Source organism: Haemorhous mexicanus, chromosome 4, assembly GCF_027477595.1.
Source record: "Haemorhous mexicanus isolate bHaeMex1 chromosome 4, bHaeMex1.pri, whole genome shotgun sequence".
Classification (NCBI taxonomy): domain Eukaryota; kingdom Metazoa; phylum Chordata; class Aves; order Passeriformes; family Fringillidae; genus Haemorhous; species Haemorhous mexicanus.
In genome coordinates this window covers 34,455,483-34,481,126 of record NC_082344.1, presented here as the reverse complement: position 1 = coordinate 34,481,126, position 25,644 = coordinate 34,455,483, and the positions used below count along the sequence as shown (strand labels likewise).

The window sequence follows — 25,644 nt, the reverse complement described above, 5'->3', positions numbered from 1 at the left end:
CCCTGTGCTATTAGAGTGAAACTTCTGCCAGCCCCCGTTACGAAGCGATGTGTGAGTTTGATTATGCTTGTGACTGGGTGTAGCGCCTTGTCTCACCTTCCTGCCTCCCCTGAGACCTGGCTGGGGCAGAGATCAGGCGACTAAGTGCAAAGCAGGTTCTGAAAATGGGAGGAGTGTATGTGCAAATTCTGGGAATCAACCTCAGATCCCTACCCCACCTCTTCCCACCACCTCCCAGTGCCCGCCCCCAGCTTCAGCCTGCTGCCTTAAACTGCTGCCACCCTGCGTTGGGTTGAACATTCTCGGCTGCTGACTGCACAAGTGCACCTGGTGGGACAGACGTGATGGGGCTGAGGCTGTGCAGCTGGGCTCCCCTGGGGTCTCTCCTCTCCCTGCTCTTTTCTACCAGCGTGGCGGTAAGTGAAGAGACAGCCTTTAGGAAACTGCGTGCTAGCGCAGAAAGTGGTCTTGGAGAAAATCCACTAAAACCAGCCCTCTTTCTTCTCTTCAGTACATTGCTACCAGAGAAAACTGCTGCATATTGGATGACAGATTTGTAAGTACCTGAACAATTTTCTTTTATCTTAAGAATGTAGCTAAAGCTTTTCTATGGTGATTATTAACTAGCGTTATCATTTGAACCTCATCGTTGTTTTCAGTACTTATTAAGTGCGCTTTGCTTAAACCTGTCATTTACTGATAGCAGGATATACTTGATAAGAGTGTATGGGAGGCTGCACCAGCAGATGCTACAATATTGGCATGCACTGTTTTCTTGCTGTGTGCATGTAGTACGACAGTAAACTGCCTCTGAAATTTCAGATACAAAGTCTGCTGCGAATGCCTGCCCTTTTTTATCCTTTATCATTTGTGTCAGCAGTGACTGAAAGTTCCTCTGCCCAAACATTCTGCTCTGCTTGCTTTGCCCCTGAAACATGAGGGGCAAACTGTGTTTGCCAACTGTGTTTCTTTACTCCTTAGGGTAGCTTCTGCCCAACAACTTGTGGCATTGCAGATTTCTTTAGTAAATACCAATCCACTGTGGATAGTGACCTGCTGGAAATGGAGAGTCTTTTGCAGCGGATTTCTAATGCCACAGTAACATCAGGCCATCTGATCCAACACATCCAAGACCTCTATCCTTCAGAAAAGCAGACATTACCAAGTGAGCATATAAAAATAAGTACACAACTGAAAAATATTATTTATGTGGTTTTCTTTTTTTTTAATTTGCCTAACTACAATTGTTTTGTACCTTTTCTGTTTTACAGATTCAATTGATGATTTCACTCAAAAGTCCAGGAAAATAATTGAAGAAATTACTAGATATGAAAACACTATATTGTCTCATGAAACTACTATACAGTAGGTATCTTTCACTTCTTTTGTCAGTGACAATACAAATTGTTTTCTTTCTGTTCTTTTGTCAAGTGCCAAAAAGCCTTTCTCAGAAAGGTTTTTTGTGCTCTTGCGGACAGTTCTGCCCGCACTGCCATTAGCAGCTGCCTAGGAAGACACAAAAGGATCATGAGGATCTGATACTGAATTCTCTGCTCACCTGGATAAACTGTAAATTGTGCAAGAATTGCAAGATAAGAATGCCATGAAGCCTGGAAATATTTTTATTTATATTTCTCCTGCTGTGCCAGCTATCCCTAAATTTTTTTTCATGACCTTTGGAGGTCATGGGTTTTTGCTGTAAAGCAGAGCATGTGGAATGTTTGTGCAATCATTTACTCTGGCCAATTTTCCTGCATACATCCATAAAATTAGCTCAATTAGCTAATTGGCTTAATTACCTAGTTCTAAATCATAAGTAACTATAAACTTAGTGATAGTCTTTTATAAATTGACATTGGAAATAAAATTGAAAACATCATTAATGTTACTAAATCGTAAGGATATGTTTTTTGACAGATCTCCACTTCTATGGCATTATGTCAAATATTATTTAGTCATTCTGACACTTACAGCGGTTTATTTAGAGCACTTATGTTTTACAAATACATCCATAATTGAAGAGGAGTTTATCCTTTACATCAGGAGAGCAAAGTAAAACTTTCCATAGAGTTGTATTAATACATTAATTACTGGTTAGAGTTTTGCTGATTAGAGTCAAGTTTTGCATATGGTGAGGTTTTGCATGAGGTTAAGCCTGTGCTTTCCCGTTTTGCCTGTCCTTAACTCTGAATACCAGTGCTGAGAGAGGCACGTGCATGTAGCAGCACGTTAGATCCATGAGGCATGTGTCCAGGGAAATGAATGAGTATTACCCATTCCCAAACAGCAGATACAACAACCCATTTTTGTGTCTCTCTGTCCAGACAGTTGACAGACGCGCACATAATGAACGGCAACAGGATCACAGAGCTGAAACAGAAGATTGCCCAGCTTGAGTCCCTCTGCCAGGAGCCGTGCAAGGACCGGACTGAAATTCTGGAGACAACTGGAAGAGGTGTGCAGAATGTTTCCTGTATGGTGGAGGGTTAATTCACCTAGGAGTGCTGCCGCTTGGCATCACAGCAATGATTTACTTGGAATCCTATGGGTCATGGACTACTGCAAAGATACATAAAATTGCACATTATAGAACTAGTCAGTACGAGTTAGGTGCTCTTCAGGCAAGGATTCAGGTGGAACTTAGTACTTGCTTGGTGTTTTTGGCCAAAATGCGATTATCCCAAAATATGTGTGACCCTCAGCAGGGTTTTTTATGGCAATGACATTGAAGTATGTGGACTAAATAGCAACAATGGTATTTAGATAGGTTGCATTCCTTGCACTAAGAAAGTTACAATATGAAATAAATGTAAGGATAGAATTGTAACTAGGTTGAAAATGATCTTTGGAATATCTTTACTTCAGATTGTCAAGACATTGCAAATAAGGGTGCAAGGAAAAGTGGACTGTACTTTATCAAGCCTCAAAGAGCCAAGCAGTCATTCCTAGTCTACTGTGAGATTGATTCATATGGCAATGGCTGGACAGTACTACAAAGGGTATGTCACTTATGTATTATGGCTATAAACAAACTTTTTGCATGAGCACTGTTTTTATTTACCTACATATGATACATATCTTTTTGACTGAGGTTTTTATTTTTATTTTTATTTTTATTTTTATTTTTGTTTTTGGTGTTCTTGTTTTTTTCCCCCAGAGACTGGATGGGAGTGAAGACTTCAGTAAAAATTGGGTTCAGTACAAGGAAGGATTTGGACATCTGTCTCCAGATGACACCACTGAGTTCTGGCTGGGCAATGAAAAGATGCATTTAATAACTACACAGTCCACTCTGCCATACACCTTACGAATAGAGCTGGAGGACTGGAGTGGCAAAAAAAGGTATTTGCTTATGATGCTTTTGAAAATGACAGCTTAAAACCTCCTGCTCCCACTGCTGCATCAGTTTGTGCTGATAAAAGGTCGCTCCTAAAAAATTATGAACCCTTAGATAAAGTGTGCATGAAACTACTTTGGCTCCTGAACTTACAGCAGTCACTGGATGTTACTTTTTGCCAGGTACACGTGCCTGTCAGAAGGCCACATGCTGTCAGCACTCACTTATTAGGATAAGGAATCTGTTTCTTCTCTTCAAGTTTCTTTGTCTTTGGACTACGTGATTATTATAGGTCTGGTCTACACTGTTCTGTTCTATTATTTTATTTTTTATTTCTATTTTTATTATGAACCTGGGAGATTTTATATATATATGTGTGTGTGTGTGTCTGTGTGTGTGTTGATAATGTAGATATTTCATACATCACTAAAGACTGGTAGTCAGAAAGTAGGTCTGGTATTGGAGCACAAAAGTTGGTTGGATGTGTGTCACTGAACTGAGGCCCAAAGTCACATAAAAATAATTCCTTCTAAAATGCTACGATGCAATAAATGCCTTTTCTGCTGTTTTAGCACTGATGCATTTTTCACTTGTGCATGTTCTGGGAATGCAGCATGCTCATGTTCAGCCCTGCCCTCTGTTCCCAGCACTGCTGACTACGCTGTATTCAGAGTGGGGAGTGAAGAGGACAAGTACCGCCTGACTTACGCCTACTTCATCGGGGGGGACGCCGGGGATGCCTTTGATGGATTCGATTTTGGGGATGACCCGAGTGATAAATCCTACACCTACCACAATGGCATGCGGTTCAGTACCCACGACAATGACAACGATAACTATGAAGGCAACTGTGCTGAGCAGGACGGATCTGGCTGGTGGATGAATAGATGTCATGCTGGCCACCTCAATGGCAAATATTATATAGGTAAGGTGTCTTCTAAGTGCTTCTATCCAGGACACCACGTTTCAGTGACAAGGGAAAATGAGTCACATATGTAGAGTACACTTTGCCTTCTGGATTTTCCAAAGCTGGCATGGTCCATTCTTTGCAATTGCTAACACCAGTAGTAGGAATTTGCGACTGCTCTCCATTCTAAAGTGGGAGAATCAATCCTTAGAGAAACAAAATAGGGAGAGAAAGGGAGTGAACAGGGTCTGTTAGGACACCCAGGGGTGCCATGGAGGTGTCAGGACCATAAAAATGTATGGGCACAGTAAATATTTTAGAAAGCAACCGACTGTTTTGCTCCACCTGGTGTTTCCTAGGTGGTGTGTACACATCAGAAGATGCTGGTCCATCTGGATTTGACAATGGCATTATCTGGGCAACCTGGCGTGACCGGTGGTACTCCATGAAGAAATCTGCTATGAAAATCATCCCATTCAACAGACTGTCAGTAGATGGACAGCAGCACAACTTGGGCAATGTCAAACAGGTTCGACCACAGGGCCAAGGAGATATTTAAAATGAACACAGAACATTTCAATAATAATTGAAACATTTCAGTAATAATTTCAGCTGAAGTTAAGCCCACTGCCTCTTAGAGAAGTTAGCTTTGTTTATCATTTTGTCACAGTAGTAGTAGTCACATTAGTACTTTAATTTTAGTGCACCTTCTACATTACTGTTTCCTTTAATGGATAGATAAATGGATAGTCTCATGATCAAGAATAATCCCTTGCCTTTGTGTATTTTAACTGCTGCACTTTTAATTCCCAACTAATATAACTATTTATGAACACTATCAATGTGATCATAGCCTTATGTACTTCTTTCATTGGAAGGACATTAAAATACTCTCTTTTTTTCTGTTTTAGATTGGAGACGCATAAAGAATGATTTGAAAAAGACCAGTCTGAACAGGAAAAACAAATCTTTTCTTAAACACTGAACTTAGCAAACATTACACAGTTCAGTTTTGACTATAAAGCAACATTGACTGTAAGATACCCAAACCTTTTCCCTGAGCAGTGCATACCTCTGTTGATGGTTGGGTTTTTTTTTTTTTTTCTGTACATTCTCAATAAATTTTTGATTATTACAAAAAAGGCCTGAGTTTGTTATCTGTGGTCTACAGCTGGCCAAACAAGACAATGAAAACTTTTGATAGTTGGATCAAACCTGCTTGATTCAGTCATTCCTGAATTTCACACCAGCAGTTCCTGCTCTTTGTTTAGAGGCATGTGTTTGACCTATTTCTCCATAAATGTGCTAGTATCCATAAGTTTTCAAGTTTTCTAATAAAGTTGTTTGGTGACATAGATCAAAGTACACAGCAAGTTGAAAGTAGCCTACTTTACTGCTTAAGACTGTTTAACTTAGCTTACCACAAAGTAATGAATCCATTTTCAGTTGGGATGTGCTAGATAGTATCAATGACCAAGAACAGGTATTTTACTCCAGACCATACATATTAACAAGTTTGTCAAATTTTACTCAGAATAATTTTCATTTGCTATATGACACATGGTAGTGCACTGTACAGCTATTATTCTCACATACCCCTCTTTTTCTCCCCCGAAATATTTAAAAATTACTTCAACATATTCAGTGCCATGCAACCAAAAAATGTTAAAATTTGCAGCAGAAATTGATTGCATGTTACTTGCATTTTCTTTCTCTGGATCTGATAATAATTTCCCACATAAACAAATCCACATAAACAAATCCGCAGTACAGATCATGACCAGCAAAGAGTCTGCAATTCTGTCTGAATGTATCTCCTCAAAATCTGATGAGAGCATTTGAGGGGCGTGTTAGCAAACCAAATTAGGTTTTTCGATAAATTGCTCAAGAAAAGATACACCCAGAGCTAGAAACTATCACTAACTCAAGCTGATGCATTAAGAAGTAAAATAGGAAGTGTATCCTGGTCTTTATATTTTTAGCTACTTATGAAAGACCAGAAGTTTGCCTGGTATCTCTAAATAGCACATTCAAGTGCTTTATTTTAGAGACAGGAGGACATTGCAGTGATAAAAGAGACCTTACAGTCAGTGCGTGCTGCCTCAGCAGTTTTCCAGTTTTGATGCCCAGGCACCTCATGAGGCTGGTGCTGAGCATCTTCCCTGGATCTGAGTCTCCACATCACAATAAACTGCCAGCTCTCTCTCATTTTTATTAAGATTTTGACATAGTTGAATTTTTACTCTTGGGCCAAAATCTAAGAGGAAGACAGGTTTCTCAGGAGAGAAGAAGGCATCATTAGCTAGGGTCAGGTGAGGTTAACAATGGCTTGAGAGGAGGGATGACCCCTTCACACCACTGAGCTGGTATATTTGCACAACTCTGTTGCACCCGTGCAACCAGCCATGATGCACAGCACCCTGCCAGCCTTGACACTCGATTCCTCACCAAGCAAAGCGGTTTTCCTGAACATTTTGTGCTGTAAGGCCTCTCCTGTGGCTCCATGGAGCTGAAGCAGTGTGTGTAGAGAGGCAGGAGAGAACGATGCAAGGGAAGGGTTGGCAAGACAAGTCTCCTCCTTGTTCTGCAAACGGCCACTTGAGTAGCATTGGTTGAGTCCCCTCCACTTTCTGTTCACAATTTATGCCACCTAGGACATGACTTTAGGTTGATATTATGTATATATTTGCAACATGGATTTAAAAAATATTCCTTTCACTTCTGTCACTTTGATATCTGTATTTACACTCTGCTAGGTCACAATTGTTATTGCCTCTCCTGGTTTAGATTTTGGCTGCAATTTGATGGCCATCTGCTGTAATTACACACATTTCATGGATATGAGTTGGCATTTTATGGATTGCTCACCATAACTAAGATCAGCTTATTCTTCCAGTTGGTTTGCTGATGGGTGTCTTTAAGTTTTCAAAAATCATTTTAATCTCTGAAGAGGAGCATTTGCTCCAGTGGTCAGAAGGTCAGAATCAGCAAATCCAAGAAGCCTGATCTTTCAATGAATTCCTATGCCACAGTTAATCAGTGAGTCTTCAGGGTCCCAGCCCACTGTTGTGTTCCCTGGGCCCTGAAAGAAATCTGGCAACACTCATGCCTCTGGAAGCTCCTTGCTAAGGTATCCAATACCATATTTATCAGAAAGAGGCTGGAAAAGACCTGTTTTTTTCTAACTCTTAAAAATAGAATCATACTCTCAGTATTATATTTTGCAAACAAGTACATTGCAATTGAACTTACTGCCCCTATTTTGTGTGCTGAGACCTGAGCATATTTCTCTTTTCTAAATCATTTTTTATTGTACATGACCCTCAGACTGTAGCCTATAGTAAAAGTTATCTGTATTTAGAAAAGTCGGTACCTCTCACTTTATACAAATTTATTAAAGGATTTGATGGCCTTTGTTTCACACCTTGAGCTCGCAGTGATTCTTCCAAAGACCACTGGAGCACAGAAAAGAAGAATCTCACTCCAAAGGCAAGGGAAAAAAAGACCAAATTGAATGAGGAAGAGGAAGAAAGAATCAAATAAAGTGGATGGACTGCAGGACTTCTGGGTTCCTCATTGGGAAAATGTGGGACAAAGTGCTGGGACTGACTAGTAATGATTTCGGAAGGGTTCGGTAGTCTGAGGAGCATATGAAGAGAAAGTGAAGAGAGTTGAGTCTGAAGGAGAATGAAGTCTAAGGCAAAGCATCCATAGGCAGGTCATGAATGAGCAGGCACCACTTGGAAGCTGGTGGTAGGGCAGGAGACACAGAGGGCGCTGGGCAAACAAGGTGAGGCTCACATCTAGGGCACACAAACCACCTCTAAATCCCAGACTCCCCGACTGTTACTGTGGCATTCAGCCAAAAGCAGGACAGATGAAGTGGTGAGCTGCTCTTCTGTCCTTTGATCCTGAATTAAAGTTAAATCCAAAGTTTGTCTAGCTCTTGGCCTCCAGCCTTTCAAACAAACACCAGCAGAAGTGACTGAATGATTGCAACATGAAAGCAGAGGTACAGGCTGAAGGTCAGGCACACAGATTCAGCCCCTGACTGTAAAGCCTGAGAAGTTCCTCCTTCACCCCAGCTTCCCCCAGCAGTTGCCTTCGCAGCAAGCAGGAAACCCCTCTTAGCTTACCTAATGCTTATGATCAGATATCAACTTTTTTTCCAGTCCCTCTAGCCTTGGTGGCTGAGTTTTACTTGGACCAGAGTTAAGTTCACTGTGTTTGAGTGTCACCAGAGAGCTGTGCCATCCCTCAGGGTCAGAAGAGGTCTGGAACATGCTACTTGCCATGTCCCCTGTTACCTTGGTGACCAGTGCCTGGAACATCACCTAGCAAATTGTAACATCCTCTGTTAGCGTGGTTGAAAGGCAGAAATTCTTCTGGCTTATGTGCTCATACTACTATTGATTTTTAAGGCCCATTAAATTACAAATATAATGTTAAGTTATTATTGATGATCACAAAATCAAGCATTGGCAAACTGGGAAAAGTTAGAACCCAGGTGACATATCACATCTGCATTAAGAAGGATGCTTTAGTTGTTGCATAGATTGTAACACATCTGGTTAGCAGGACAGGGTGGTGCACAGTGGTGACTTACTCACAGCTGATACCCTGCAGAATTAGGTGCAGTTCCTGCCCTGATCACCCAGTTCCTATGGGACCAGAGGCAAGATATTTCTCAGAGCTGGCTGCCAGCTGTTCCCCCTGAGCCCCACGGTGCTGGCACAGAGAGGCAGCTGCCAGCAATAGGATCTGCACTTAGGGTGTGCTCTGAAGGCTTCAGGCTATCAAAATGTATCCTAAAAATTAATATCTACTTTTTGACTTAACCTTCTCACCTGGTTTCTACAACTGTGAAAAGGGGAAAGTCATGGCCAGGGAATGAATGTAATGTACAACAGGAGAATCCTTGAAGCTTTAAGCAGCCTGCAGAGCATCACCCTACAATGAAAAGAGTGTACAGCTCTGGGCAGATGCTTCCTGTGGAGCACCATCCCCATGCTCAGTGTGAGGCAGAAGGGGTTCAGTGGAAGAAATATCAGATGTGATCCCGTGGTAAAGCACAGTCCATGACTGTATGCCCAAGGAGAACCCACAAAGATTGCACCTGCAATTCCTGTGCTCCTGAGCATGAAGGTCACTAGCTCATGATTTTTCACTAGACTTTTGTGTCTATTATAGAGTTAAAAACTGAGCTTTTTTGGGTTTAACTGGGAGATTCTCCATGGACCTCAGTATATTTTGTTCAACACCAACATGCAGGTAAAGCAATGACTTTCTTTTTCAAGTATCAGCTCTTTGTTTATGCTGCTAAATGCCCATCATGCTGAGTGTGTGTTTTCCAGCCAGTAAGCACTGCTGGATTCCACTAGTTCTGACATACATCTTGGTTGACGGTCCAGTTACCAGAAACAGTTTTAGACAGAATTTTTTCCTGGAATTCTTGGTGTTGCCTGCATGTTGGCGTTGAACAAACTTACCTGGAGCAAATAACACCAGAAACTTGTGCAAGAGGCCTTAAGTAATCAATGAAGGGGGAGGGGGGGCATGTGGTGTGTTTTTTCCACAAACAGAAGGGAGCATAATGATTAATCTCAGCTTCACATTCAGGTTTAAATTGCACCAAAAGACTGGCAAAAAGCATCCTTTCAGTCAGAGTTCTTGCTCTTCTCCTGAAGATGATACCTGTGAGGATCCTCTGTGTGCTCCTGTGCCTCAGCATAGCCTGGGTATGAATTCACTTACTTGATTCTTTTTGTATCTTTCTGCTTTGAAGAGTAAGCATTTATTTAATGTTCATTCATGAGATAGATAAATTTTGTCTATCACCTAGCTTGTAAAATTCAGTGCACACACATATGCAGCAGCTTAGTGTAACCACTTCACTGATGAAGTTTCATCACTGCTTTTGGAGTAACTAGCCCTCTATAGTTTTGCTTAACCCAGTTTTGCTGAATCTGCCAGGCTTCAAGAGCAGCCAAGCAAATCCATTTACATTAATTCAGATATTCATAGGTGATGCTCTAAGTCTTAAACATAACTGGCTGGATGCTAGTAGCTCCAGCCATTCAGGAATTTTCATGTTTATTGGGATGAATTGTGCTTTCCTTTGGACAGTATTTCTGCAGGATTTTCTACCTACAAACAACACACAAGGCCTTTATTATGAAAGACACATTTAAAAACAGGGATTCTTGTAGCAAAAACATCAGCTTAAGCTACAGCTAAGTAAGAATAAAATTTTTGAAAAGGAAGGAGATTAACTTGATTTTCAACTGTGCTAACATAACCTTTTTTTTTTTTCGCATTGAGGACTCAGTCCATAATCTTATGTCATATTCTTTACATTTTTCTTTGTGACTGTTGGTTTGTCTTTATTTTTTTAATAAAATGTCTGTTTTAATAAATGACAGAAATTATATGAAGCAGCTGGGACAAAACAGAAGCAGTCATATTGGAGTTGTTAATGCCTAAAGGGCATTGTTGGATATATGTGCTACTTTTAGGAGGCACTTGGGCCAGATCAAATCATTAATTAATCAAACTAATGAATTTGAATCTGCTGATTTTAATAAAAACATTCCAGTTCCTCAGAGTGGTTCTGACCCTGGAGATTAGAATCAAGAACACTTTCTCAGCTTCAGAATTAATCATCAATCATAATAAGAAGTAGTCATTAATATTTTCAAGCATTAATTATAATGTTTGAAAAAAAAGCACAAAAGGTGCACAGAGGTTTCCAATCAGACCTAATTACATCTTAAACACAGGTTTCTTTAATGAAAAAAAAAGGGGGGAAAATGGTCTTTTCCTAAGTGATAACACTTCAAGAATCTTTATGTGTTTTGGCCTGGAATTAGCTTCTATATAACTTTTTCTTCTCAGGTTTGAAGAAAACCTCAGTGTATTTATTTTTCTTCTTTCCATTAACACAGTGAAATCCATCCATCACTGAAATTGTTTTTTTAATTGTGTTAGTAGCTTTCTTGCTCTTTTTGTCAGGCAAAACCCTGTTACAAGCTTCCAGTTAGCAACTGTGATTAAAATCAGAAACCCTAGTGGAAAAATTAATACATCTGTAAGTTACTTTTGTGGAGACTGAAGGTGGTAAAGTGACAATAAGAATTTTAGAGTACTGCAGCTAATGGGAATAGTATTTTTAAAATATTTTTTTTTATTTTTCCAGTTTCAGTCTAATTTCAACTTAATTTTATATTTACACACAGGACAAAATATTTATGTGAAATGATATTATCATAATATATCCTGAGCATCACTAGCTCTCTACAAGAAAGCATTAATTTTAAGAGATGTAAAGCTTTATTCTGACAAAACAAACAACATACTATCTTAGAAGAAACATTGGAATAGCATCCTTGCACTGTTGGGTGTGATGCTTACCAGATGGCTGCGATTGCCACCCACCAGCTGTGTGAGGACATCAGCTTTGTGTTTCTGCTTCCTTGACACCTGTTCACTGAACCTTGGTTTCACTTTTCCCCTTTTTCCTCCTGGCAGGCACAAGATGGAAAGACTGCCTTTGAGCAGGGGGGTGCAGGAGTGCGTGGTCCCAGGATTGTGGAGCACAAGTCCCCGTCCAGCTGCCAGTCTGAGAAGAGCTGGCCCTTCTGTTCGGATGATGACTGGGTGAGCCATTGGCACTGGGGGAAAGGGGGACCTCAGCTGGATCAGCAGCTGGATCAGCAGCTGGATCACTACATCAGGGGCCACAGGCCAGCACGGGGTTCAGCATTAGGGCTGAGGTGACACTTCAGGTTGGGGCAGCCTGTGGGAAACAAAGGAAAAGAGGGGAAAATGAAGACAAAATAAACAGGGAGAAGTTTGCAGTGGTGCGGACGGAGAAGTTAAAGTAGGTCTGGAAAAGACAGATTAATTAAACAAAGGCTCAACATAGAAAAATGTAAGAACTCTTTCTTTTCAGAATTTTGGTATTGCCACTTTTGGAGTTCATAAAATAAAGGCACCAGAAAGAGAATTGTGAGAAAAAGAAAAGAAGTAGCTAGAAATCACATACTCACAATCACTCACTAGTTAATTTTTAGGAAGTCAGATTACAAGATGCTCCATAAATGTTTCACAATAATTGACCAGTTGTTTTTCTATATAAACTATGATTTTCTCTCTTTTTTGCCTCTTGCATCTCAGTCCTTTTCCATGCTACATTTATTTGATGACTTCTTGGCAAAGAGCTTAAGTCTGTCAGAACATTAAGCTTTTCTGAGGAAAACTTTGCTTAAAAATGCTAGCCTCTAACATCCTCCCTCAAACTGGATGACAGACTTCTTACAGCAGACCCTTAGGGATTATATATGTAGCTACAAAAAAATCTCACCCATGAGGAACAGAGGAGAGGGGAAACTAAAGGTTTACTTGTTCCACACCCCACAGTTACAGCAGGTTTCTGAGTATGTTCTTCACAAATTCCATTGTACAAGATGTTTACTCTTGAGGATTTTAGCACAGTTATTTCCCTCTTTCAATTCTAGGGTGCCAAATGTCCATCAGGATGCAGAATGCAAGGACTGATTGAAGAAAAGGACCAGGAGTTCAGTCAAAGAATAGAAAAAATCAAGAAACTGCTCTCAGATAATCAAAACAACTATAAGCAGTCCAATGAGTTAATTGTGGAAACTGTAAATGCACTAAAACCAAACCTGGACAGTGCTCAGGGTGAGTATCTCATGCCCAGTTTTATTATCCATCACTGAATTACTGTTTTTTTGTGAATAAGCCACATGTAGTGAAAGTACAGGCTGCACTGGATATTATTATCAGGAAACAGAACAATCATATTAACAGACTCTTAACTAGTTAGCAAAAATTAATTTAATCTGCTCAGTACTATGAGAAACATGTTCTCAATTATGTGTTTAATTACATATTTTAAAATATGATACATATTTAGGAAAGAAAAGCACATGGGCATAGCTGACTGTGAGGCATTTTTGTTTCAGAGCTTGATGAGACTTACGGTCGCCTGTCAGGAGAACTGAGACGGAGAATTTTGACATTAAAGCAGAGAGTTGTCACTCAGGTGAACAGAATTAAAGCTCTGCAGAGCAGCATCCAGGAGCAAGTGGTGGAGATGAAGCGCTTAGAGGTAGGTGTCTGCTATGCACTTCCCATTCTCTCCAGGGCTTAGCTACAGAAAGGGGATCTGTCCATTATGGTGAGCAGCACTCCAGCTGGGAGAAAACATGGTACAACTCTCACAGGACCTGACTTGCTGAGACAAATCCCCAAATGAGTTGCTACCTATCCATCCTGATTTCCTATTTCTGCTCTGTAGGAACCAGCATGAGTTCCGTGAGTTTTTAGTCCCATCTGCTGCTTCTCTCTCAGGCCACAAGGATGCTCCCTCTGCTGATAACTGCTCCTGTATGAGGTGCTTCTCCTCCTGCAAGGAGTTGCTGAGTAGTTAGAAAGGGGACATGCTCTGTCAATCCCCAGTGCTGCCATTGCTGCCCACAGCTAGGGTTGGCATGAGAACCTGTGTTCCCAGGTTGCACCCAGTTCTTCTGATGGTAATGCAAGGAAAAGTCATGGTACAAACAGTGGTTTTGCTCAAAGGTCCATTTTGATTCCTAGATCAGAAATCCATCATTTAGATCATTTGAGAAAGCAATGGTAACCCCGTGACAGAATCTTCCCCTCTCAGCTGTAGGTGGGAGGTACTAGGGCAGCTCTCATCTTTCCCCTGTTCAGTAGAAGTTAACCTTGCTTGAGAAAGTTGGGAAAGCTCCCTAACCAAATTACTTCTCTCTGGTTATGTAGGTGGACATTGATATTAAGATACGAGCTTGCAAAGGAACCTGTTCTAGAAGCTTTGATTACATGTTGGACAAAGAAAGCTACGAAAACATCCAGAAGCAGCTTGTCCAAGCGAACTCCATCAACTTGCACCCAGAGCTTCAAACATCCACCCTGAGCACACTGAAAATGAGGCCACTTAAGGACTCTAATGTTCCTGATCATTTTAAGCATAAGCCTCTCCCAGAAATGCAAGCTCTGAACATAATTAATGACATCAAGCAGATGGAAGTGGTATTAGAAAGACCAGAAGCAGACACGAAACCCTCCCGAGGCGACAGCTCGCATCGCACGGCAGAAGCAAGGGGGGATGCATCTTCATACCCCAGCAAATTAGTTATTCCTGCTCGTGGGGGAGAAACCCCTAGTCTGGAAGACAAAACCTTCTCCGCTGTTCGTAGATGCACCAAAACTACCACCAGAAAAGTCGTCTCTGGGCCTGATGGCCCTAGAGAAGAAGTATTTGAGAAAACAGTCTCTTCCGATGGCTCAGACTGTGCCTATTTACCTGGAAATGTTGGAGGGGAAGGGAGCACCTACCATTTTAGTGGTGCAGATGGCTTGCACAAGCTAGAGACTGTATTCCCTGAGTTAGAGTCGTTTTTTACCCCTGACTCTCCATCCACTGCCACTAAGCGCGTTAGCGGATCTAGCAGCTTCACAACCAGCAAACGCACAGGCAGTAGCCACATAGGTACGGGAGCTTATGGGGGAAAAGACAAATTTGGAGATTTAGGAGAGGAGGAGGAAGATGACTTTGGAAGACTTCAGCCATCTGGATTCCCATCTGACAGTGCAAGTCACTCCAAGACTGTAGCGACCAGCTCTTCTAGTTTCAAGAAGGGAGGCTCTGCTTTTGAAACCAAATCAGTAAAGATCCGTGAAATAAATGAGCAGCTAGGTGGGTTGGAACATGATCAGAGTGCAGAGGATACCCCAGACTTTCAGGCACGCAGCTTCAGACCTTCAGGAGGGAAGCGAAGGACACCCAGCACTGGGAAAGGTAGTTATTGAGGTAATGGAGCCAAACTCCATCCATAACCAAACTGACACATTGATTTTAGATACTGTAGTACAACAGTGTGATGATTAAATGCAAGCACTGTGTCTGTTTGTTACCACCTCGGAAACAAAAGGGAAAATATTTCATTAATACTCGGGTATTGCATAGACGATTCACAATTTAAGAAATATGTAAAGTTTTCTTTCCTGAATTCTTTCTAATGTTGCCTGTCACTATACCTAGCATAGTCCAAGACGTGTTTAACAATTTTCCTCTGAGCTATTGGTATTTGGATTCCTCTGAACCTTGTATTAAATTTTGCTGATAACTTCTGTCAAACCAGATCAACTTTTTTTTTTAGACTGTGATGATATCCGCCAGAAACACACTTCTGGTGCCAAAAGTGGCATTTTCAAAATCAAGCCAGCGGGATCCAATAAGGTTTTGTCAGTTTATTGCGACCAAGAGACCACTTTGGGAGGATGGCTATTGATCCAACAAAGAATGGATGGATCAGTGAATTTTAACCGCACCTGGCAAGACTACAAGAAAGGTTTCGGCAGCGTGGATGGCAGGGGGAGAGGAGAGTTTTGGCTGGGCAATGAAAATCTACACTTGCTGACTCAGAATGAAACTGTGCTTCGGGTAGAGTTAGAGGACTGGGATGGGAATGCTGTGTTTGCAGAGTATCTCATGCAGGTAGGGTCTGAAGCTGAAGGGTACACCCTGGCCGTGTCCTCCTACGAGGGCACCGCCGGGGACGCCCTGGTGGCTGGCTGGCTGGAAGAGGGCACCGAGTACACATCCCATGCCCAGATGAAGTTCAGCACCTTTGACCGGGACCAGGACCACTGGGAGGAGAACTGTGCCGAGATGTATGGGGGGGGCTGGTGGTACAACAGCTGCCAGGCTGCCAACCTCAATGGCATTTACTACCCGGGCGGCCACTACGACCCCAGGTACAATGTGCCCTATGAGATCGAAAATGGCGTTGTCTGGCTGCCATTCAAAGCCTCTGATTATTCCCTAAAAACTGTTAGAATGAAAATCAGGCCCATAGAAACCCTGTAAAAAGACAGGCCTTTAATGTGTTTTATGACTACATGTTGAAAAGATTTTTTTATATATGTATGTATAATGAACCTTTACCCTGTGAATTTGAAGGCAACTGAGCACATTTGGAGATTAAAAAATAAAAAATTATTAATTATCAACAAGATTTTTTTGACTTTATTTTTAACTGACAAGGAAATATCGATTTAACAGCCCTTTTGATATGAACTTTTCCATGTCTTTGGTAGCTCACACATTGACTTGAGATAAAAAAAAATAATTTTAATTATTTACTTTGTTTTAGGGGTGTTAAAGAAGTAAAAATATTTAGAAGTAAGTTCAGAATGAAATCCTGCCTCCACTGACGTGGACTGTGAAAGTCTAACCAAGTTCAACATTCACACTCTCATTTCCATTTCAAGGGGAGCACAACAGCAGTGGTAGTCAGCTCTCAGACAGAACCAAGGGTGGTGTGGGTTCTCACTTTTCCCACACACCCAACATGGAGTACACTTTGATAGAGAATGCATGCATTTTAGGACTGACTTGTAAGAATCTCCTAAGCTTTGTTTTATAAATATGGACACAGACCTTCCATCCCATTGATGAATCCTAGATAGCTTAACATGCATACTGGTAGCTTCAAAATAAGACAACTCCATGATAATGCATCAAAATGCAACTCCCAAAACAGGCTATTATTTTCTGGCAACCACTAAAAGGTTATGACCAACCAGAACAAGCAAGATGAGGAACTACCTGAATGTTTCTCAGTAGATATGCAAAACAAGAATTCTCCTAAGGGTAAGGGGTTTAAATCAGCTTGCTGACAGTGTGTGGTAAGGATCTTCTAGAAAAAAAACAGCTGCATGGAATATCAGTTATATTGGTCACACAATTACAGAAGACCACATTGTATTTACCTTTATAGGTTATGGCATAAAATTATACATTGTATTTACACTGAGTAATATTTCTGCACTTCTAGAAAGAGGCATGAGCAAACTTCATTACCTCTAATCTCACTGACATGTTGCATACAATTTAACAAGATCATCAAATACTGGTAAAGCAGCTCGCTTTTAACCTTTTTTTCAGTGCTTCTCAAATACAACCACTGTCTAATCTTTTCAGAAAGATTGCTGGAGAGCAAAGACATCTTTACACTCATATGTGAGAAGGGGGTGTGTGCTTTTGGAAAACAGGGCTCCACTTGCACATTAAGTTTTTGTTCCTTAGCCTCAGTGGAAGCCTGCCCGTGTGAATGCTGAACATCCATGTGCTCCTCTAGTGGAAGTTGCCATTCTGTCTCCTTGTCCTCCTGGGCTTCACAGATTAAATAAACACTAAAGGTATCAGGTGGGATCCATCTACCCCTAGTGATCTGGGTCCCTTCCTTTGTGGAGGAAGGCAGACCCCTTTGAGAGATGTTCATCCTGTCTGCCAGGTTGGGCAGTCTTTGTCTGCTCAAGGGAGCATAGACTACTAGGTTTGATGGAATACTCAACCTCCACTACTCTGTGACTGGAGACACTAATTACTCCAGTCCCATGATAGGGCTTGTATGAAGCTTATGTGTGAAAGCAAGTATGTGACCAGGTCCAGGAAAGGACATATTTTATCCAGCAACAGGACTGGAGCCAAGGGACCAGTGACCTACTCATTTGTTCAATACTCTTTTCACTTTTATTCCTTCTCAACTTGTTACACAGGTAGCTACTGTTACTTTTATAATACAAAAGAAGATAACTGCCTCTTATTTAGTGGAATGCATTTCCTTCTCCCCAGATTATGCATGAATACTTAAGAATAATATGAAGAATACTTTAAAGATTTCATTACTTTTTAGAAAACACTTAGAAATAATCCTCCCCCTCTTTAAAAAAGATACAAAAGACCTTTGTAAAAGAGTGAAACATGTTGGTTTTATTTTATCAGTGTTATTCTATAATAGTTAATTCTGTCTTATGCACAAATGAAAAATGGGAAAAATACACTGGTGAGTTATTTTCATTGGACAGATTTAGATTTATATTTGACACAGCTTTTCACTTTAGGTCACAATATGGTTGTACATACAGATTGGGTTCTCATATGTAAAGATAAAACTGAATAGCATGCTAAAAAGACAACCACATACAAATACTAAAGGAAACCCCCTGATTCTGTACATTCTGATAATGGTTAATGTGGAAAGTATGGCCGGATTTTCATGCTCATCTTCTTCATTGAATACCACGACCCTTTCCAGTTCATCCATACGACACCATCATCTGTCCCATGTTTTGCCATGTCCCAGCTGTAGGACCCTCCCCAGTAGTATCTGCCATTGGGGTTGGCTGAGTGGCAGCGGTTGTACCACCATCCACCACCATCTTGTTTGGAGCACTGTTTTCTTGGATCTAGAGTTAACCTGATGAGGGGAAAAAAAATAAAAAGGCATTGAGAGTGACATCTGTAATACAGGCTAACAGATCAACAAAGTACATATACCTGCCAGTGTACTGAAATTTTCAAACCATAATAAACTATTTAAGTCCTCTCTGAACTTTCTACAAAGGATTGACCATCACAAGCGTGTGCTACACAGTGCACTCAGAAGATAAAGGAGCTAAGGAAAACAAATCAAATTTTAATTGCACCTCTTGGGGAATATCATTTTAGTTTACTGATTGATAACTGTGGTTATTTGAAGTTCATAATGATAACTACAATAGCAATGAAATTAAAAGGTAGAAAGCAATGAGAAATGTATGTCTTCCCCAACCTAAACAATTCCTTTATTTGTGAATATGTAATCAGGTATTAAGCACAGGTTAGAGATATTGTGCTCTATTATGTACTATTACAACAGAGCTCCTGTCTTCTGCGTAAGCAGAACATTGCTTTTTTAATGGATGTGCTACCTGCTGTTTTCTTCAGGATCCATTATATTTTACTGGAGTTAGTACCAATATTCCTGCTTAGTGTCCTCAGCACTCACTGCTGCTGTCAGTCTCTGACTATGAATATACTGCATCCAGATTTGCTGCTTTGCTTTTTTTTTTTTTTTTTTTTTTTGCTGGTAAGTCATTCAGCATGCTTGCTTCTTACTTGGTTGTGGACTGTCACTAACCTAACATATAGTTTTACCTGTCCCTGGCTATGCCAAGAGAACTCCATAGACATTTAGCTAGTAACTTGCAGGGACATTACATATTTTGACATGTTACAAAATGCTGTGAAAACTAATGGCAAATTACAGAAATATTACATATTCAGCTCTATTTTTATTTTAAATGTCTAGTGCAAGTACATACCATCCATCATTGTCTCTGTCATAAGTACTGAAGTACATGCCATTGTGAATTGTCATTGTCCTGTTTTCTCCATGCAATTGGGAAGCTCCTTCCATCAGCGCATTGCCTGCAGTGCCTTTGTAGTTACTAACTGAAAGCTGATACTTGTTTCCTTCATTCTGTATGGTGAAACCTCCATAATGAGCTGATACTTTATCACCATTCCAGTCCTCCATTTCAATTAGAACTTCAGTGGGCCCTATTTTGGTAAGCTGGCTGATCTTGTCATTTCCAAGCCAATATTCACCTGAGAAGCAACAAGTGAGAGCTCTGTGAAACAGACTTCACAATATACTTCAAGGCAACTTTATTATTTGCTAAAGGTCTGCTGGAGCAGATTAGTTAATTTTGAAAAATCTAAGAGCTTCAAAAAATAGGAGAAAATTGTTTCAGTAAGAACAGCTCTTTGCATTTTGTGCTCTGTGTTTTACCTGGTGTATCACAGTAGTTCTTCCCTCCACTCTTTGCAACATTTCCAAATCCTTTTTTATACTGATCCCATACTCTTCCGAAATTAACACTGCCGTCCTGGCGGTTCTGAATCAAAGTCCAGCCTGCAGAAGCAAGAGTATTTAGATTAAATTACCAGTACAAAAGGAGCATCTGACATTAAGATACAGCCCTTTTAACTTTACCTCAGGAGCAGAGGAGCATTTGGCTTCCTTGCAGGTCCTTTCACCTCTTTTGAGCTCAGCTTTGAGCTCACACTTAAGTAGAACCTTGCTTCATAAGGAAAGGTGGGAAAAGCAGAACTTGAAGGACAGCCCTGGTCTTTTGTCAAGTGACAGGGTAAGAAATAAGTCAGGCTGTGCTTGTTTGCCCACCTATGCACCATCCATGATGGTCATAGTAAGATACATACACAATTTATTTCCAGTTTCACTATGGAAGTACCCTATTATGTATCAGCAGATGACCTCAACAAGACTTCCCTGAATGAGATTTAATTATATTTAATTATCAAGTAATTACAAAAGGTAAAATTTTCATTTGTCTTTGTATAAAATACAAATTACTAATTTGATTTTTTGGCAGCATTGATAAATTAATATTATGAGAACATAGTTAATTCACACTAACCTCCATTGTCTGTTTCCATGTCACAGTACACTCTGTATGGCTTGACGAAAGGATCTGGCTGGATGAGGTACATTTCGGATGTCTCGCCTCCCTTTCTGATGATATCCTCACATTCTGCAAGAATAAAACAGAGACTAGTACTGAAAGATCTGTGAACTTGAACAGTTTTCTTATCTTTTGGTTTGCTGTTATTTGGGAACATTTTTAAATAACTATAGATAATGTTTTGCTTTCATTTTGATTTCTGTAATACATCAAGTGAAAGAATAATGGAAGAAAGAATACTGCACTGTGCAGCTTTTCCAAAGAGGAATTTCTGAATCTTCAAACTAAGTGATGCAACACTGTATACCTTACAATGACTTCCTGAACTAGACCAGCTTTTGAAAGAAGAACTTTCTTGACCAAAAATATCAAGAGTACAACTATGATAGTCACAAAATTATCACTTCCAACTTACAAAGACCCTAAAGCACACATTTCTTTAAAATCCAACTGGTCACTTATGAAGACTGATATTGGATAAGTGGATCTTTGATCTGACCAATATAGTGATCCAGAAAAGAAATATAGTGATCCAGAAAAGATTTTTTTTTTTTTTAAATCTAGGATTTCCATCTTTCCTAATACCCTAATCAATTGTACAGGCTTCAGATGCATCTATCAATTTGCACAGTGACATAAATTGGAGAAAAGATGTCATTAGAGTTGAATGAGTACCTTTGCCTGAAACCACAGGAATATTACAGGAAACAGTACATGGGGAACGGCAGTAGTCCACCTGGGTTGCAATGGCATTTTCCAGTTTCTGTATCTTTTTATGTAAGGTATCCACAACTGCACGAAGAACCCTGAGGCTAGATGGGATGTTATTGTCCAGATTATCCTTTATATAACTATACTGCAATTCCACTTCTGTGTTGTACTGAGAAGCTAAATCATCATTGTCTAGAAGAGCAAAGAGATGAAAAGCAGATTAGTTGTCAACATATTTCCCAGTTAGGAAATGATGAAGAGCAGTTTATAAGTACAGTTTGAGATGCCACTAGGAAGGAAGGCAGGAACAGCATTTCTTTTGCTTACTTTTCCTCAGTGTGCAAAAACTATGCAGATACTCTCAGGGAAGTGGTATATGTGCACTGTTGTTTCTTTGCTAGCCAATAGGTTTATCAGTGGTGCTTTACTCTGCCAAAGAGCAGTAATTCCCTTCTTTCTGGAGAGCCATGGTGCCAATCCAGAGGCTGGTCATAAATAGATTGGATGGACATAGGAAAACAGGTAAGGGGAATACGCGAATGATGTACATTTAGAGGCCTCATATGAATCTTGCCTTAGCATGAAATCCATTCCTTCGCCTCTCAAAGGATGTTTTTTAAGATTTAAGAGGTCACAGTCAAAGAATCCTGCTTTGCTAGATAGTCCATGGTATTTTTATTTTTTTTAAGAAGTGCCACTAAAAAGTAACTGTAGGAATGCCAATAAAACTTCAATACCATTTACACTAGTAGTTCATAGAAGTAGCTTACCTTTTCTTTGTTTTTGCCTCTTTACCAGTTTATCATCTAGAACAGTCACATATTCGTAGAAAGTTGAGGAGCTCTCCGAAAGAGTGTTCACTTTAACTTTTAGATCATTAATAACTGGTTTCATTGATTTTTCCTGTTTAAGCAGTAGAGTTTGCAGCTCACATCCAGTCGGACACAGCACTCCCTTAAAAGAAGGAAAAAGGGCTGTGAATAAAAGTAAAGAACTTCTAGTCCCATCAGTGAACAGCCATACCTTTGAACACAACGAAGAGTTTGTAATGGGAGAACAGGTATTTCAGCATCTAGATAAGCTTTAACAAACTTCATTTGTTGGGAACCTCCACACTCAAACTTGTGCTCAGTCACTAAGTCGCCTCTCAGCATTGCTACAGCTTGCATTTTCCAGCAGGGATCATGGCAGAGACAGTGTGATAGGCTGCTGCAAGACAGCAAGGAGTGTGCTGGGTGTCAAGTATGCTTGTATGCAGTAAGTGCTGCAGCAGTGACTGAGGGTAGAGAAGAACTACATTTTGAAACTAATTTTAAGAAAGACATGGGAGGATGGGGTTTTTTTGGTTCCTAGAGTTCCTTAAGATTGTCTGAAACTGAATCCAGCACTTCTGCAGAGGTTTTTCCTGTCCTGACCTATGCAAAACCAGGCGGAAGGCACAGGCTAACCCACAGATACCTCATTTCCTGAACTCCCATCCCCCCATCTTTGCTGTAGGCCGACTCTGCTACTAATCCCTTGGACTCTGACACATCACCCTTCTGAATGCAGTCCTAGCAAACCCAAGCAAAGCGAAGAAAAGCTGGACTGCTTTAAACGAATGGCCGTCCTTTATTTGGCAAGGGAAACTCCCGTGCTGGGTGCACGAGAAGGAAAGGACAGTATGTCACCAGCTGCCTCAGCAGCCAGACACCCACCAGCTCGTCCAGCGCACGCTGGCAGCCTCCGGCATCAGGATAGACGGTCCGTTCCTTCTTGTCAGGCGTCTTCCCCGCCTTCGGAGGCCGGGGCCGGTAGCCGGCCCCGCTGATGGGAGGTGCCACGGGGCGGAGAGCGGGCGCCGCTTCCACCCTTTTGTCCACGGGCCGGTGGCCGCGAATGTTAACCACGGGGCTCTCATCCTGCACAGCCAAGGGGAGACAAAACTCTCTGAATGTGGGATTGCTACTGCAAAACGGGCTGCACAGGGTGGAGGCATCCATTCAGCACTCTTTAGTATTTTAAACAGCAAGAAAAACCAGGGAATGGAATGAAAAAGCCATAAAGGAAATGTTATACTGACATTATGTAAAACTCACTGCCATCCCCTCCCTTGTAAGACTAGTCACATTCTCCATACCTAGATTTAGATAAACTAAAAAGTCTTCAAACCAAAGTAAAACAAAATTTCAATTGCCAATTTTGACCAATGAATAAATATTACATAGTTCAGAGCTACTAAGCGCCATGAAACTTGAAGTAGTAGGCTACAAAAAAAAAGTACTTAGATATCCTTGGTACTAAGAAGTGTATTCAGCAGCACATTTTCAGTATCCCAGTTTTTTATTGGGCTACAGGAATATTTGTAAGGTCTCAGAAAATCAGGCCACAGTCAAATACATCATCAGGTCTCGAGCCACATACCAGCCATTAACTGGGGAAGTTAGGAAAACCATTTAATAACGTCTCTCAAAATAGGTTTGTAGAGCTCTCTGATTATACATTCTCCATAGCTGCCAGAAACAGAAAAGCCTAAGAGGATGAGCAAGGAAAACAGGCCTGGTCCCTAAGCATTTTTTTAAACAAAACTATTTGAATTTATAGTTCTTTGAGCTACTGAATCAAAACCTACAGCCATTTCCAATCCCACTGAGACTTAGCTCCAAATAACAAACATTTCAAAGGATCCAGCATCAGAGGCTTCAAGTAGTTTCAAAACCAAACAGCATACAAAACACAAAATTGCTGAAAATTATTAAACACATTAGTGTTATTCAGTAGTCTATGTGCAAACACAAGAGCTCAGATTGTTAGAAAGTCTGACCAATTTTTACAGGGATTTTCAAACAATAAAAAAGTGCACCAAAATTCTAAATTGTGTTTCCCACTGAAATATTTTACTTAAACAAAAATATATATTAAACCATTATTTTACGTTGATTGTCATTGCTTTTCCTTCTGTTTTGCAATCGTTACCTCTGAAATTCCAGTGTTAAGCTGTAATAACTGGTAGTTTGTTTAGTTTCAGTTTTTCTTAACATCTACTGACTCTGCAGAAAAGATTTTACTGTCTTTGAGACAGGACATGATTTATTACACACTTCTACTCCTTTATACCTAATACTAGTTGTCTGTAACATCATATGTCAACATTGTTAAATTAATATCCTTAGATAAATTCAGCTAAATAACTAATCTTACCATCAAACATTCTTCACTCCCTACAGAAAAAGAAATAGGAAGAAAATATCTCCAAACTCAGAAAATAACTATTGTGGAGTTACATTTAAAAAGTTAATTTTTTGAACAATTCAATCAGAAAAAGAATAAGCACTGGATTATCTTTTCCCACAGCTTCCAATTTAGCTAACTCATGTAAGCTGAGGAAGTCACGCACGCAATTAAATTAAAATAATTATTAATAACTAATTATTAATCAATATCAGTATTACAACCTCTTCGTCATACTCAAGAGAGACCTGGGACTGAACGAAGGAAATACAGAGCAGGAACAGCAGGAGCAGTTTCATGGTGCTGGCTTGCTTGAGCAGCTCAGTGATCTTCTCTTTTCATCAGCTCTGACAGGGAGAGGTCACCTCTGTTCTTTTATATATATGCAGCAGCACCAATTTCCAGCTTCCAGCAATCAAAGTTTCTCTGTTAATATTCAACTCTTCACTCTGTGCCTAAATACATCAGTTGTTGAGCAATTCCTCTGGAAAACTCTTATCTGTATGTCCCAGAGACCTCTGTTGATGCTGGCATCAAATACATGTTCAGATCCCTAAAAGCACCTCCTGCTCAGATTACACAAGGTTATCATTTTCTCAAAAATCACATGTGTTTTAAAACAGCTGGAAAAGGGAATGGCCAAAGGAAAAAAAATTATTAGATGTCATGTTGTGATGGCTCCTTTTTTTTCCCTTCTGAAAATGTGAATGTTTCAGAAATATTGTAAAATGTGAAGACAACTCACATCATATGGATTTCTAAATAGCTTGATAGTGCCTGATAGGTATGCAAATCTTTGGGTCTTTTAACATGAAAGTGAAAAAAAAAGGTATATTATATTCATTACATTAATAATTTTAAATAAAAGCAATGTTTGGATTTATTAAATATCAGATAAACACTGTAAGCATAAGCCAATATTATTCTGTTGATATAGCCTTGTGATATTGTAAATGAACTAAAATAATTCAATTTTACATATTAATTTGCTGGTTTCCTTTTTTAATAAAAAAATTACATCTTTCAAATATTATTTGAATATTTAAAATAATCTTTTAAGAGAATACAGCATGAAGTTACTTGAAGTCATAGTGAAATACTCAAAGATACTTTCTAATGT

At 40.1% G+C, this 25,644-nt stretch overlaps 3 protein-coding genes across 4 annotated transcripts; 2 read left to right on the top strand and 1 right to left on the bottom strand.

Annotated features, from left to right (window-relative positions):
* The first annotated feature begins 276 nt into the window (after positions 1–276).
* Positions 277–5,386, top strand: FGG (fibrinogen gamma chain). Its single transcript, XM_059844427.1, has 10 exons — positions 277–416; positions 512–556; positions 982–1,165; positions 1,272–1,365; positions 2,325–2,455; positions 2,866–2,999; positions 3,158–3,342; positions 3,985–4,262; positions 4,604–4,773; positions 5,156–5,386. The coding sequence occupies exons 1-10, from the start codon at positions 345–347 to the stop codon at positions 5,168–5,170; spliced, it is 1,308 nt and encodes a 435-aa protein (XP_059700410.1). The 5' UTR covers positions 277–344; the 3' UTR covers positions 5,171–5,386.
* Positions 5,387–9,873: 4,487 nt separating this feature from the next.
* On the top strand, positions 9,874–16,306 carry FGA (fibrinogen alpha chain). The gene is made up of 6 exons (XM_059844426.1): positions 9,874–9,982; positions 11,772–11,900; positions 12,761–12,944; positions 13,229–13,374; positions 14,049–15,087; positions 15,449–16,306. The coding sequence occupies exons 1-6, from the start codon at positions 9,932–9,934 to the stop codon at positions 16,156–16,158; spliced, it is 2,259 nt and encodes a 752-aa protein (XP_059700409.1). The 5' UTR covers positions 9,874–9,931; the 3' UTR covers positions 16,159–16,306.
* Positions 16,307–18,039: 1,733 nt separating this feature from the next.
* FGB (fibrinogen beta chain) lies at positions 18,040–24,923 on the bottom strand. 2 transcript variants are annotated; one of them, XM_059844425.1, is made up of 8 exons: positions 24,773–24,923; positions 23,012–23,215; positions 22,085–22,268; positions 21,279–21,506; positions 20,559–20,672; positions 19,910–20,032; positions 19,440–19,725; positions 18,040–18,553 (listed from the first exon to the last, which is right to left on the bottom strand). In XM_059844425.1, exons 1-8 carry the CDS (start codon positions 24,821–24,823, stop codon positions 18,325–18,327), a joined length of 1,419 nt encoding a protein of 472 aa, XP_059700408.1. In that variant the 5' UTR covers positions 24,824–24,923; the 3' UTR covers positions 18,040–18,324. The 2 variants fall into 2 exon arrangements, with proteins under 2 accessions (XP_059700408.1, XP_059700407.1); XM_059844424.1 differs by having other exon boundaries at positions 24,749–24,880.
* Positions 24,924–25,644: the final 721 nt, after the last annotated feature.